General features: G+C 33.5%; 1 protein-coding gene across 21 annotated transcripts in view; it reads right to left on the bottom strand.

Annotated features, from left to right (window-relative positions):
• The window catches only part of LOC130902787 (enolase-phosphatase E1), an 89,872-nt gene that overhangs the window by 23,298 nt on the left and 51,469 nt on the right, over window positions 1-15,105 (bottom strand). For 12 of the 21 annotated variants that reach the window (XM_057815110.1, XM_057815090.1, XM_057815093.1 and 9 more), the window contains 2 exons: window positions 11,485-11,615; window positions 9,375-9,469 (listed from right to left, as the gene is read on the bottom strand). In XM_057815110.1, coding sequence (XP_057671093.1) covers window positions 9,375-9,469; window positions 11,485-11,615 — 226 coding nt within the window. Of the gene's footprint in view, window positions 1-49; window positions 122-9,374; window positions 9,470-11,484; window positions 11,616-15,105 lie in introns of all 21 variants that reach the window. The other 9 variants (XM_057815089.1, XM_057815092.1, XM_057815095.1 and 6 more) reach the window with 1 other exon arrangement.

The raw sequence follows: 15,105 nt of genomic DNA, 5'->3' as shown, positions 1-15,105 counted from the left end.
AAAAGTACAATTAGGGTGTTAAATTGAAAGCAACACACTTTTTTTATACCTCTTACTACGTCTGGAGGTAATTCGACTGGTTGATTCTCCCGAATTATCAATTCGGGTTTTCTTGGTCTTGCTGAAATTCAATACAAATTATGCATACAGTATTTTGAAGAAATAAGTTAGGAAAGTGTGTAAATATTGTAAAAAACTACCCCTTATCTCCTCAATTTGGCCGCCAATCCTCCAATATAAAGATTGAAAAATCCCAGCTGCAAAACCACGAACTAATAAAAATATTTGGTTCAATACGAAAATTCTTGCGCACATAAGTATTCTAATAAGTCCATTTGAAACTACCAAAAGCCTATGTCCACTAGGCAAACTGTACGGCTTCCCATGTGTTTAAGCCTCGACCTCATGTGAGTGCTAGACCCTCACCGGTGACGTGGTCTACAATTTCTTCCTCCTCCATACACCAGCAGTATTCAGTATTTTTTTTTATACCCAAGGGGGTAAATCCGTTTACCTTTTAGTAATTCGAGTTGTTCATACCCTGTGCAGATGGCTCTGGATAACTTGTGTAAGTTTTAGTATTCGGGAAAGACGTGGTAGCTTCCATTTCCCCAAAGAAATGAGTCCCAATAAATTGAAGTTCTGGACGTCTGCAGGCGATATCGATGAGCCATGTTTGCCTGTCGAGTAGGTCTGGTAAAAACTGCTCTAGGTGGGATTATGTTGGACATCTCGGAATAGTCTCTTTAAGCTGTCCAAGTTTCTGGTCAACTCTAGATCGCCTATAAATCTAACTGCTCTCTTCTGTATTGAGTCGAGCATCTTCATGGTATGCTTGGAAGTCGAGCTGCGAATGTGCTGGCAATATTCCAAAGATGGACGAATCTGGGCCTTGTAGAGGATTAAAAGCTGTTGCGAAGTATAAATCTTTTTGGTCTTGAAGTTTTTGTGAAGCTATCGGCCACGTGACTACGCCAGGACATATTGCTTTAAAACCTCAACACCCAACAAGCGAATTTACGATGATTGTGATATTTTAAGTCCAGACAGGACCAAATCCTGATCTGTAATGCCAGTCTTCTTTGTAAAAATAATGGGTCTTTGCTGCATTGAGTATCGTCCGTTATGATTATAACATGGATATGGCGTCTTTGTTTACCATTAAAATGCACGTTTAAAGAAAGTGGTTGCTTTTTACGATAGACAGTAGGCCTATTTACGTGGTCCTCAGCTTGTCTTATGCCAAATGTTTCAATTCTGCGAGCAAACTACTCAGATATGTGTGTCCCTTCCAACATAGATGTTTCTCGCTTTCCAATTACAGAAACTGGTTCCAAGGAGTTTACGTTCATGTTCCTACACAATTTCCGTTCAAAAAATTCCTTCCTCTTCTCCATAGACTCTGCGTTTGTCCAATTTCTGCTAATCACAGTTTCATCAGGTGCGTTTTTATAAGAAAGTCGGTAGAAAGATGTATTAGATCCAGATATTTTTCCGATGTCACACGATTCATCACCTTTTTTGATACTTCCTAGACCGGGGGTTCTTCTATCGGTAAGTATATTGACGTCGTCGATAACTGGTAACCCAAATCAAAGACGCTCGTATAGAAGAACCTAACCGAGAGCAATTTTGATAAGGCGCATGTCCTTGATCAAAATATATTGCGTCGTTTTGCTCAATGTCAAAATATTTCCACTACTTATTAGAATACAAATTGATAAGTATAAAAATAAGTGTGACATGATGGAAAATCCAAATCTTGCAGAAAACAATAAATGTACGAACCAAAATTTTTTGTAAAATACTTTTCGAATAAAATTGTTTGTTCACGTGGCGACCTCCCAAATCGCCAGATTCATATCGAAATGATTATTTGCTGCTTTTGTAGACTGGAGATCCAAATACACTATTAGATTTGATTTCCGTAAAATTTGAACAATACTGTATAATAATTTCACCACATAAAATAATTAAAGATATAACAATGCCGTTAGTAAGATTTAAACAATCAATTTTAATGAAATATTCAATAATTACTTATTTAAAAAGTCTACAAGCTATAGCTCTGTGAGGAACAACCTCGAACATATTCAAAATATGTCATTTGAAACACTCAACATCATTCAATAATTCGCGTGACTGACACCCAGATGTCCAACCAACTTTCAAAAAAGTGACAACCATTTGAGTAAAGCTGCTTTTGTTATTTTCGAAACAATGGATTTAAAACAATTTTATTTGTTAATTTATCATTGCTTCTTAAAGCAATGATACTGTACAAGCTCAGCAATGGCTTCAAAAGTGTTATCCGGACTCTGCTGGTATTTAAACGTAGTCGTACAGACACCACCGATGATGGTGAACGTTCTGATCGTTCCATGCATGAACATTTGACCATGAGAAAGCTTTTTTCAAAGTGGGTACCGCGTTTATTCACAATCGATCAAAAATAACAACGCATTGATAATTCGAAGCGGTGTTTGGTTATATTTACACGTATTAAATCAGATTTTTTGCGTCGATATATGGCAATGGATCCATAACTTCACTCCAGAACCAAAACAATCATCATCTGAGTGGACTGCAGCCGGTGAACCAGGTCCGAAGACACAACAGTCAGCTGGGAAGGTTATGGCTTCAGTATTTTGGGACGTATATGGAATTTTGTTTATCTAGTATCTCCAAAAGGGAGAGACAGTCAATAGCGAATACTACATGGAATCATTGGATTGTTTGAATGCAAAAATCAAGAAAAAAAGGCCTTATATGTCGAAGAAAAAACCATTATTTCACCAAGATAATGCACCGATTCACAAGTCGATGGTTGAATGGATCGAATTGCATCCTCGTCCACCGTATAGTTCGGATATGACCCCCAGTGATTTATTTAAAAAATATAGTACGCATTTATAATTGTTGAAATGTAATATTTTTTTTACCACATATTTCTTCTTAATTTTAACGTATGGCACTTCACTAACACACACGACTGCACACTACAACTACCAACGATGTTTTCAAAAAAGTATCGAAGGCGTTCAATATCAGGAAGTACAAGATCGCAATATGAATATTAACGAATTCGAAAATGAATCGGCGGATATTGATTTGAATGTTTTCAGAGTTTTACAAGCAGATGAAAAAAAAAACAAACAAATTCTGTTGACAAAACAGATAAATTTATATTTCACTTAATAGGATGTACCAACCGGATGTACGTACTTTATTTGGAATGCACATAATGAATATACAGAATGGCACGCGAAAAAAAACAATCCAATCTATTATTTGCCTCGTATTTATCGATCGCAATTAAAATAAATAAGAAGCATTTTACCCTCTAAAAACGCCAAAAAAAATCAACGATCGATAATAATAAACGCCGGAAAACCTTGTAAAATAAATTCAAAAATGCGGCAGCAGCTAAATACTTTTATGGCTCTCTCGACCGCTCGATAGGGAGGAACTTAAGCGTTCCACAAGTTTTGATTGGCCAAACCTTGCGATTAATCTATGTGTTATAAACATGTGATTGTTTGGTGATTTTTAATCGATTTTTTTCGCTTAATGCAGTTATATATGAAACACCGTGTATACAGGAAATATTAGAGTCGATTTCCTTAAATCTTTGCAACGATATTTATTCACATTGTTGTCAAAAATTAAAAGCAATGCCTACGATTTGCTAATATGTAATATTTTCTCTTAAATCAAAAACAAATTTCAAAAAAAAAACAAGTAAAGTCATATTAAGGCCAGACTCACACGTTACGGCATACCATTTCACTCGCCGGCCACCTCAGATCCAAATAACGAGGTGATCGAAAACTTGAAATCAATTTTTTTCAACTACGCAAGCGTCTAAACGTGCCGTTTCTGTTATATCTATACAGTTTTTCGAATAGTCTTGGTAATAGCGTAAAATGGTTCAAAAAAGTTTTGTAATCATCATATCCAGCCGAAAGCGGAGGTTAATTGTATCTATCTTGTGTATTTATGATCTGAAATTATTTCTCTCGCTAAACCAATATTTACCAATGCTATCTAGTTGGTTTACCGTCACGTGTGAGATATACTTAATTACCGGATCGTGTGTGCTCGACCTAAGAGTGTGTTGGAATAATGTTGGAACGCTTTCAGAGTTTGAACGATAATCTGTTCTCCGAAAAAGCCCATTTTCACTTAAATGGACATGTCGATAGACAGAATTGCCGTTATTGGGCAACAGAGAACCCAAAAGCCTCCGCATTAGCCGAAAGTAACCGTTTGGACGGCCATATCAGCGCACGGAATTATCGGACCCAGTTTCTTTCAAAATCAACAGGGGCAATCTGTCACTGCAAATTCTGAACGATACATAGCCATTGCAACTGCAATAATTGGAAGCCTATAATCGTACGACATGGTTTCAACAAGATGGCGCGACATGTCATACTTCTAATGCCGCTTTGGCATTCGTAAACCGGATGTACGTTGGGAAACTGATATTTCGCCGAGGTGACATTGCATGACTGTCTAGAAGTCCGGACCTAACACCACCGGATTTTTTTATGTGGGGATACTTGAAAAGTAGAGTCTAGAGAAAAAATAGCAGCTATTCCCCGCGCGTGTACCAATTTGAGATCCAGATTCGAGGAATGTTTGCAGCGCGATAAAAATTTGTATTTCAATTTTTTTTAATTATTATTTTTTTAAATACGCAAAACTTTCTGGCCCACCCTGTTAGTGAGTGGACTGTAATTATTGAAACGAAACGAAATTACTGATTCACTATATTATTACCAAATATTAGAATTGTGCAAAGTATAAAATTGTATGTTTACTCTACAAATTGAACAACGAAGCTGGCTTCCCAACCGTTTTCAACGCAAATTTTAAACTCTGCTTGTCTCTAAGCTAGAGCGCGGAGAGCGGGGAGATGTATTCTGCTTCGCCACGCTTGCAGCGTTGCCAGATCTGGCTGAATTAAGATTTTACTAAAAGTTGTGGAATTTTAGGGAAATACTAAGAACACACCATGTATGAAGAGATTTTGTAGGGAACTCGTGATAACTTTGAATTTTAGAGAGTCGACTGTATTCATTTATGTCAAACACGCCAGTCAACGTGTTAAAAATTAGTGTTTTAGAGAGTGGAATTTCCCTAAACATCAAACTGTTTTTATGATTCACTCTGTATTTTCATAACGTAAATTAATTTTTATATAGATTTTTTGATAAATCTTTTGGGTTTTAAACAGAAAAAAATCTTCAATCACCACTAAAATATTTTGTTAAAGATCGAAATATGTCAAAACTTTGAGGTTAAGGCAATCTTAACCTATAAAAAATTATGTCGCATTTAAATAATTCTACTAGTAAAAAAAAGTTCATTTTTCAATTATATAAAAAACTTTTACTCGTAATATTAATAATAAAACATTATGTTTACCTTCTGGATACATCTAATCTAGATATATTTTTTTCGATATCCAAAAAAATGCACTCGTGTGACTGTCTACGAAACGATTAAAATGAATTGTATACGAACCGAAGCTAACGTGGAAACTGATAAAACTACAGTTAAAAATAGTGTTCATCCACTTAAAAACTGAATCATATTCATAATACACAGTACAGTTTCTTGAAACTGTATATTTATGCTTGACACCCGGTATCGACTCTCTGCAGACAAGCCGAACACGTTCACCGACCATATGACTCGAGTCGTACTCCCCGATTCTTAAGATACCAACTGAGAAGTCGTAGTACGGTTTTTTGATTGAACACGATCGTTAAATTTATAATAAAAAAAATAATTTATTCGTAAATTAATCACGTGACTATTAGTTTATAAAAATACGACGATTTTGGAAAGCCTATAAACCATTGATAAAACCGATCGTATTCCAGAGACGTACTAGCGATAAATAAATAGAAAAAAAATATGGATGCTTCTTAAAAGCCTTTTTTACGAGATACAAATAATACCTAATCGATTTTTAGTAATGGGAAATGTAATATTATATATAGGGTGTGTTCAAGAAATAAATAGCCGAATCTAAAGTGGTATTAAAAATCCTCTGGAACTGTTTTTAAATGTTGTGGCTATACAAACAAAGTACGATCGGAAGGAGACAAGAAGTTGACGAAGGGAGGTACATGTCAAAAATACGTCTTTATAGCGAAAGTATGCGAAAACCATAGAATGTTATGTATCGTTTTCCGAAAAATACAATTTTCATTTATTTTCCTCAATTTTTCGCCTATAATATTATTTCTCATTCCACAAAAATTTAGCAGAATTTTTTCTATTTTCAGAGCAAATTTGAAATCTGAAATTTTGTTCCATAACTTCTAACTTTTTGTTATATAACTTGTTTTGTATAAAGCTGCTGTATTTTTTCTATTTTAGCGTTACGATATCGTCCACGACATAGGCTGTGAAGCCTGTCCAGTCCGGTTATAATGGCATTCTAAAATGTGGCAAATTAGCGGTGACTTTTGTTTTTATCACATTGTTTTTTTTAGAACTAATTTCTAGGAAGGTCTTTTCATTTATTTGTTTGTCTTTTTGTATTACAACGTTGCCTTTCTATAAATGTATGAATTTATAAAGTTATTTTTCAAAAAACGAATTACTCCCACTTTAACCCTGTATATTTTTGACAAATTTCAACTGAAGAAATCAGAAATATACAGTCACTTAGACACACGTTTTCTCAATTGATTCATGTGAAAAATAACTCGATATCTGGAATTGCTTCAAAAATACGGAATATTTTATATAACTGTGTTAAACTTTTTTTAAATTCCTGGGTTTTTTGACAGTTAACCATGAAATATTGTCTGTTGGTGTCCAAAAAAGTCAAAAATGTTTCCAGATAAAATTGAGGAAAATCCAGTTTTCCGTGTATAAACTGAAAAAGTTATAACTTAGGTGCTAATTTCACCTCGTTTCCCGGGGCTCTTCTGATAATTATAATCGATTGAATGCTCTAGTGAATCGATTATTTTCTGATTATAATCGATTAAGCCACAGAAGAAACGAAACACTTGGACAAAACGAAGAAATCGCTCAAGTGAATCGATTATTTTCCAAACTTTTCTGATCATTATAATCGATTACACAACATACGAAACGAAACATTGAGACAAAAAGGAGAAATCGCTCTAGTGAATCGATTATTTTCTGATCATTATAATCGATTAAGCCACAGAAGAAACGAAACACTTGGACAAAACGAAGAAATCGCTCTAGAGAATCGATTATTTTCCAAACTTTTCGGATCATTATAATCGATTACACAACATACGAAACGAAACACTTGGACAAAACGAAGAAATCGCTCTAGTGAATCGATTATTTTCCAAACTTTTCTGATCATTATAATCGATTACACAACATACGAAACGAAACATTGAGACAAAAAGGAGAAATCGCTCTAGTGAATCGATTATTTTCTGATCATTATATTCGATTAAGCCACAGAAGAAACGAAACACTTGGACAAAACGAAGAAATCGCTCTAGTGAATCGATTATTTTCCAAACTTTTCGGATCATTATAATCGATTACACAACATACGAAACGAAACATTGAGACAAAAAGGAGAAATCGGTCTAGTGAATCGATTTTTTTCTGATCATTATAATCGATTAAGCCACAGAAGAAACGAAACACTTGGACAAAACGAAGAAATCGCTCTAGTGAATCGATTATTTTCCAAACTTTTCTGATCATTATAATCGATTACACAACATACGAAACGAAACATTGAGACAAAAAGGAGAAATCGCTCTAGTGAATCGATTATTTTCTGATCATTATAATCGATTAAGCCATAGAAGAAACGAAACACTTGGACAAAACGAAGAAATCGCTCTAGTGAATCGATTATTTTCCAAACTTTTCTGATCATTATAATCGATTACACAACATACGAAACGAAACATTGAGACAAAAAGGAGAAATCGCTCTAGTGAATCGATTATTTTCTGATCATTATAATCGATTAAGCTACAGAAGAAACGAAACACTTGGACAAAACGAAGAAATCGCTCTAGAGAATCGATTATTTTCCAAACTTTTCGGATCATTATAATCGATTACACAACATACGAAACGAAACATTGAGACAAAAAGGAGAAATCGGTCTAGTGAATCGATTTTTTTCTGATCATTATAATCGATTAAGCCACAGAAGAAACGAAACACTTGGACAAAACGAAGAAATCGCTCTAGAGAATCGATTATTTTCCAAACTTTTCGGATCATTATAATCGATTACACAACATACGAAACGAAACATTGAGACAAAAAGGAGAAATCGGTCTAGTGAATCGATTTTTTTCTGATCATTATAATCGATTAAGCCACAGAAGAAACGAAACACTTGGACAAAACGAAGAAATCGCTCTAGAGAATCGATTATTTTCCAAACTTTTCGGATCATTATAATCGATTACACAACATACGAAACGAAACATTGAGACAAAAAGGAGAAATCGGTCTAGTGAATCGATTTTTTTCTGATCATTATAATCGATTAAGCCACAGAAGAAACGAAACACTTGGACAAAACGAAGAAATCGCTCTAGTGAATCGATTATTTTCCAAACTTTTCGGATCATTATAATCGATTACACAACATACGAAACGAAACATTGAGACAAAAAGGAGAAATCGGTCTAGTGAATCGATTATTTTTCAATCTTTACCGATAATTATAATCGATTATTTTTATTAATTATTCGTGTAAACGGCTGACAGATATAAAACCACGGACGTTGCATTCGGGTATCCTTTTCTCCCAAGAATTTATCAAAACTTTTCACTTCTGTGATTTTCACATAATTTGTTTTTGTTATGATCATAATTAAAATCTAATTGTAATAAGGAACGGAAGTTAATTAAACGCATATTTATTCGAATGTTAACGAACTGAATTAAGCTAACGAAAATTGTTGATCTCGATCTATTCAAATTTAAAAAATTGTTTAGTGAGATAAAAGAGAAAAAAAAACAATAGCGGGAAAGAAATTTCGTTAAAAGCAATGAGAAACAACTAAATACACTGGGAAAAGTTTCACGTGTCGAGGTGAAGTTGTTGATATCGCTGCTCTTAATATTTAGAGCATAAAATATTAAGATTCAACTATTTCAACTGATCTATCCTATTTTTTCGTAATTTTCGTTAAAAAACCATAAATTACTATAAATTCGAGTCCAATTTTGATAAAAAAAATGTTAAAAATCACCGGAAAAACCAAATAACCGCAAACTTAACCTTAAGAACAACAGCATTGTTATATCTCAAATGATGATCAAACATCCTGTATAATGAGAAGATAATTTTAATGAAAACGTTGATAAAATCGAAAAATACTTACTTGGAGTATCATCTTCGACAACTTTAGGTGCAAATAGCGACTTGAAATGGGGTTTGCAGTACAGGTTACCCTCGTGACTCACATACGTTTCAACCCTAAAAAAAAGTATTGTTACGAGCTCGTTCACTGACATAGACAGTGAAGCTGGTCCTGATGTATTATGCAGAATCTAAAGTTTGAGGGTACATTTCGCATTTACATTATGTTTTTTATATATATATATATAAGGCGGTAGTTTCTTCAAACTGTTTTTATAACCTGTTTACAGTATGTTTTGGCCATTTTTAAGAAAAACTTTTCATTTGTTTACGGCAAATTGTATTTAGAGACGAGACTGTATTTTTCATAAAAAAACTGTTATTTGTCTTAATAGGCTGTCTTTATCAGAAACAAATCGTTATTTGTTTTTCGAGATTGCCTTTTCAGAAAACAAACTCTATCCTATATTATTGAATAATGATCAAATTCGAATTATATTATAAACACACGACCCTGTATAATTAATATACGACTTCGTATAATAAACACACGCTTCTGTATAATAAAAAAATGAGCCTGTATAACGAACAAACATTGCTCTTTATAATCATCAAACATCAAACCTATATAATTGATAAACACCACCCTGTATAATAATTATAATGAATATACTTCCCTGCAATTGTCTTTGGAGACTTTTTTAAAAATTAACTGTCATTAGTCTTTAAAGACTGTCTTTTCTAAAAGCAAGTTGTCATATGTCATTAGATACTGCCATTTTTTTGAAGCAAACTGTCATATGTCATTAGAAACTGTCTTTTTTAAAATAAACTGTCATTTGTATAAAGAGCCTATCTTTTTTGAAAAAAAATTGTTATTTGTATTTGTCTTTTAAAAAAAATAAGCTGTGATTTGTATTTAGAGACTGTATTTTTAAAAGCAAACTGTAAGTTGTCCTTAGAAAACGTCTTTTTCAAAATCCATCTGTTATTTGTCGTTAGAGGCTGCCTTTTTTTAAAAACAAACTGTCATTTGTATTTAAAGACCGTCATTTTTTAAAAATAAGCTGTGATTTGTATTTAGAGACTGTATTTTTAAAAGCAAACTGTTAGTTGTCCTTAGAAAATGTCTTTTTCAAAATCCATCTGTTATTTGTCGTTAGAGGCTGCCTTTTTTTCAAGCAAACTGTCATATGTCATTAGAGGCTGTCTTTTTTTTAAATAAACTGTCATTTGTATAAAGAGCCTATCTTTTTTGAAAAAAAATTGTTATTTGTATTATTTAAAAGCAAACTGTAAGTTGTCCTTAGAAAACGTCTTTTTCAGAATCCATCTGTTATTTATCGTTAGAGGCTGCCTTTTTTTAAAAACCAACTGTCATTTGTATTTAAAGACCGTCATTTTTTAAAAATAAGCTGTGATTTGTATTTAGAGACTGTATTTTTAAAAGCAAACTGTTAGTTGTCCTTAGAAAATGTCTTTTTCAAAATCCATCTGTTATTTGTCGTTAGAGGCTGCCTTTTTTTCAAGCAAACTGTCATATGTCATTAGAGACTGTCTTTTTTTTAAATAAACTGTCATTTGTATAAAGAGCCTATCTTTTTTGAAAAAAAATTGTTATTTGTATTATTTAAAAGCAAACTGTAAGTTGTCCTTAGAAAACGTCTTTTTCAAAATCCATCTGTTATTTATCGTTAGAGGCTGCCTTTTTTTAAAAACAAACTGTCATATGTCATTAGAGACTTTTTTTTAAACAAACTGTCATTTGTATTTAGATACTGTCATTTTAAAAAACAAAATTTTATTTGCATTTAGATACTGTCTTTTTTAAATTTCATATGTTATTTCTTGTTACGCCACTGCTCTTTTAATAACATATTCTAACAATATTCCAACTTAACCGTGTAACTTTCTATATCAAAGTATGAGAATGAAAAAAATTATCTCTATGTACATTTTTAAATATATTTTACTTAAAAAACATAATTTTAAACGTTTTACGGCCGTTCCAATGTCACGGTTAATGTTTTCTCGGTAAAAACCAACTACTTATATACAAACATGTAAATCTGGCGAAAAATTTCAATTTTTTATTTTCGACGATAGCAAATATCTAAAAATAGGTCACTTACGTTAATTGTTTACTACATTCGGTGCACCTGAAACAGTTTTTGTGCCAAACCGCCTTTTCGGCTTTGATTTGTTCCATTTGAAAAACTTGTTTCGAACAAGCTTTGCAATTAGTCGTATCGATTTGGGTACCCTGTAATATAAAATAGTTGATATGTACTTAATTTTTCCATTGTTTTTATTTCGTGTCACAAAAAAAAATATTCTTGATAAAAACTAGACTAGAAACTCCAATACTTTCAATACAATTGTAGTCGATCGAATTTTTTAAGTAGGTAGTATACGAGGGATGATCAGAAATATTTTTGATGCTATTAAATATAAAAGTACCTTAACAATCTGAAAAAGTATTTCAGATTTTTGTTTATGTAGAATAGAAAAAATAATACAAAATTCACTTAAAATCCACGAAATTTCACCCGAAAAAAATTTGTTTAAGTAAAAATATATTTTATCTCTTCTAATTTGACTCGAAAGTTCACAAGGTCGAATGATATTCAATAGATGGCGTCATCTATAACGCTGATGCCTGAACCTGCTTACTGAAAAAAGTGTCAAATTATAGATGTCTCAGGGAGAGTTGTGTGAAATCCTTGAAAATTCCAACCAAAAAAGTTTTTTTCCAATCAAAATTAACCAAATTTGACTCGAAAATCCACTTTTTCAATTGACATTTACTTAAGAAAGTGTCCTACCAAAGATGAAAAACGTTGATCTCGCAATTTATTTTTTATCTGAGGAAATAAGAAGAAATCATTGGGTGCTAAACCAGGACTGGATGGTGGATGACCCATCAGTTCGATGTTTTGACTTTACAAACGTTTGAACTAATGTGTTCGTCTTCAACAATTGGTTTCCCTGATTTTTTTTCCAAACACTTCTTGTAAACAAATTCTGGTGTACCATTCAGTGACATGTCCAGTTATTTCAAAACATATGCTTCTAAATGCTTCGTGCGCGAACAACTTTTGTTGGGTTTAGCTATTTGGTTAGTCTTGAAAGATCCATTGATCGATTAATGTTTAGATTCGAGTTCATATGGATAAATCCATGATCCGTCGTCTGTCACGATCTTATAGATATTTTTTGAAGCTCCGCCATTACATTTTTTCCCGCACCAATCGACACGGGCTTTTTTTGGAACGATTGTCAAGTTATGCGATATCCAAATTTTCGAAGCGAGTTTACGCTGCTGATGATTTAAATCATGTCGAAAATCGTTTTTTGGCCAAAATGAATGTTTCCAGTATCTGTAAACACGTTCTGAGTACGTTCACAATAAAAAATGTCAAACTTCGTGACCGTAATTTAAAATTTCAATATTCATATCCTAAAATTCAAGTAGCAACCCTCGTACAATAATAAAACTTGTTTCTTTAAATGGGGGGACATCTACGAGGTCTGGCTATTAAATAACGAGACTGCGCGCCTAGTGGGCGCCCTAGACGGGCACGTCCCAGAACACGTTTCAAACGAACGCATCAATCTCAAATCTCTCGTTAAATTGAAAAAAAAAAACTCCAACTGAGTGCTATAAATAATTGCAAGAGGTCTATGGGGACAATTCTCTATCTGGTGCGCGTGTTTTCGATTGGTGTAAGCGCTTTAGTGAGGGCCGAAAGAGCACTGAAGATGGGCGTGCAAATCGTCGAATGAGCATCCGGATGATTGCCGAAGCTGTAAACGCCGATAAAGAAACTGTTAGAAAAATTTTACACGAGGGATTACACATGACTAAGTTGATGCCAAAAAATCTGACTCTTGATCAAAAGCTCTTGGTCAAAGGGTCTGTTCAGATTTCCTTGAAAGGTTAGAAAAAGATCTGTTTTGAAAGGAACCAGATTTGAGTCGATTGAAGCGGTAAAGCAAAAAACGGTAGAGCTCCTGAAGGTCCTCACCAAAGAAGACTTCCAGCACTGCTTCGATCAATGGAAAAAACGAATTGAAAGTCCGTTTTTCGTAACCAGTCTCGTTATTTAATAGCCAGGCCTCGTATATGTAAAAATTAAAATTAAAGATAGATATTATTGTAAAAAATGTTTCTTCATCAAAACAACGATTGCAGTAATAATTTTTAGTGAGAAATCTTGATAAAATAATAATTGAATATTATTTTAATAAATTATAGAGATTATAAAAAATAAAATTTGTGATGGTAAACGTAAATTTTTTATCAACTCACTTCCATTTCACCAAAATTGGAGATAACCAAACCGCACCCTTAACTAGATTGGGTCAAAGCAAAAAGAAAAAGATACATCCTCTGTTTATCTTTGTGGGTATATAAATTTGATAAAAATCCACTTTAGACTATCACTTTTCTGACTCAGAGCATCAACGAATAACCAATAAACAGAAATTATTTAAATATAGATGATGATTTACGAATTGACATAAAAATTTTTGTAATTGACATAATCGCAATGACGCATCTCCCATATGTGACAATGTGAGGACTAAAATGCGAGCTAAATTATATAGGGTGTTCATCGATAGAGAAAAATTAATTTTATTTCCAAACAAAAACGTTTTTTGAAGTCTATAAATGATTTTGTTATACAAAATACCAAAAACAAACTTGATAGAAAAATCAAACCCATGATACAATTTCGATTTGATAGATGATACTTACAAAGCAAAAAGAAAATATGAAGAAAAGCATAAAAAATATGTCAAGTAACATCAGTACAAAAATAAAAGAGAGAAAGTAAAAATGAGGTAACACAGTTTCATAAAAAGCTGCAGAGAAGAAATAAGACATGGAATTAAGCCAAAAATATTACACAGAACAGAAAATTTCTCCTCCTGCATTGTTTCTTACGAGTTGGACGTTTTCCTCCCCTTTCATTTCAGTCTCAGTCTTATCGCCCATCTAATGTATGTTTTCCAGAGTTGGTCATTCTCTAAACCTTCTTATTGGAAGCTCCCTTATTCTCTTATGTATCACATATTAAAGCTGGTTATTCTCTGCGTCTTCTCCCTGGAGATTCCCCTTCCAGTCTCCTACTCTCATAGCCTGTCTAATGTATATTTCCCAGACTTGGTCATCCTCTAAATCTTCTCTTTGGAGGCACTCATTCCAGTCCCTCACTCTTTTGGTTTGTCTAATGTATGTTTCTCGCAGTTGGTCATCTTCCAAATCTTCTCAATGGAGGATCTTATTCCAGTTCCTCACTTTCTTAGCTGGTCTAATGTATTTTCCTCATCTTAGATCTGGTCTTCCTCAACGTATTCTCTCTGAAGGCTCCCATTTCAGTCTCAGTTTCATCGCCTATCTAATGTATGTTTCCCAGACTTGTTCATACTCTAAATCTTCTCTTTGGAGGCTCTCATTCCAGTCCCTCACTCTCTTGCTTGTCAAATGTATGTTTCCCATCCTTAGAGTTAGTCTTCCTCTACGTCTTCTCTCTGAAGGCTCCCATTCCAGTCCCTACTCTCTTAGCTTGTCAAATGTGATTTCCCCAGAGCTGGTCATCCTCTAAATCTTCTATTGGAGGCTCCCATTGCAGTCCCTCACTCTCTTGATTTGTCTAATGTATGTTTCTCACAGTTGGTCATCTTCTAAATCTTCTCAATGGAGGCTCTTATTCCAGTTCCTCACTTTCTTAGATGGTCTAATGTAT

This window comes from Diorhabda carinulata, chromosome X (assembly GCF_026250575.1).
Source record: "Diorhabda carinulata isolate Delta chromosome X, icDioCari1.1, whole genome shotgun sequence".
NCBI classification, from domain to species: Eukaryota; Metazoa; Arthropoda; class Insecta; order Coleoptera; family Chrysomelidae; genus Diorhabda; species Diorhabda carinulata.
Note: the sequence above shows the minus strand (reverse complement) of the source record. Positions and strands in the feature narration are given on the sequence as shown.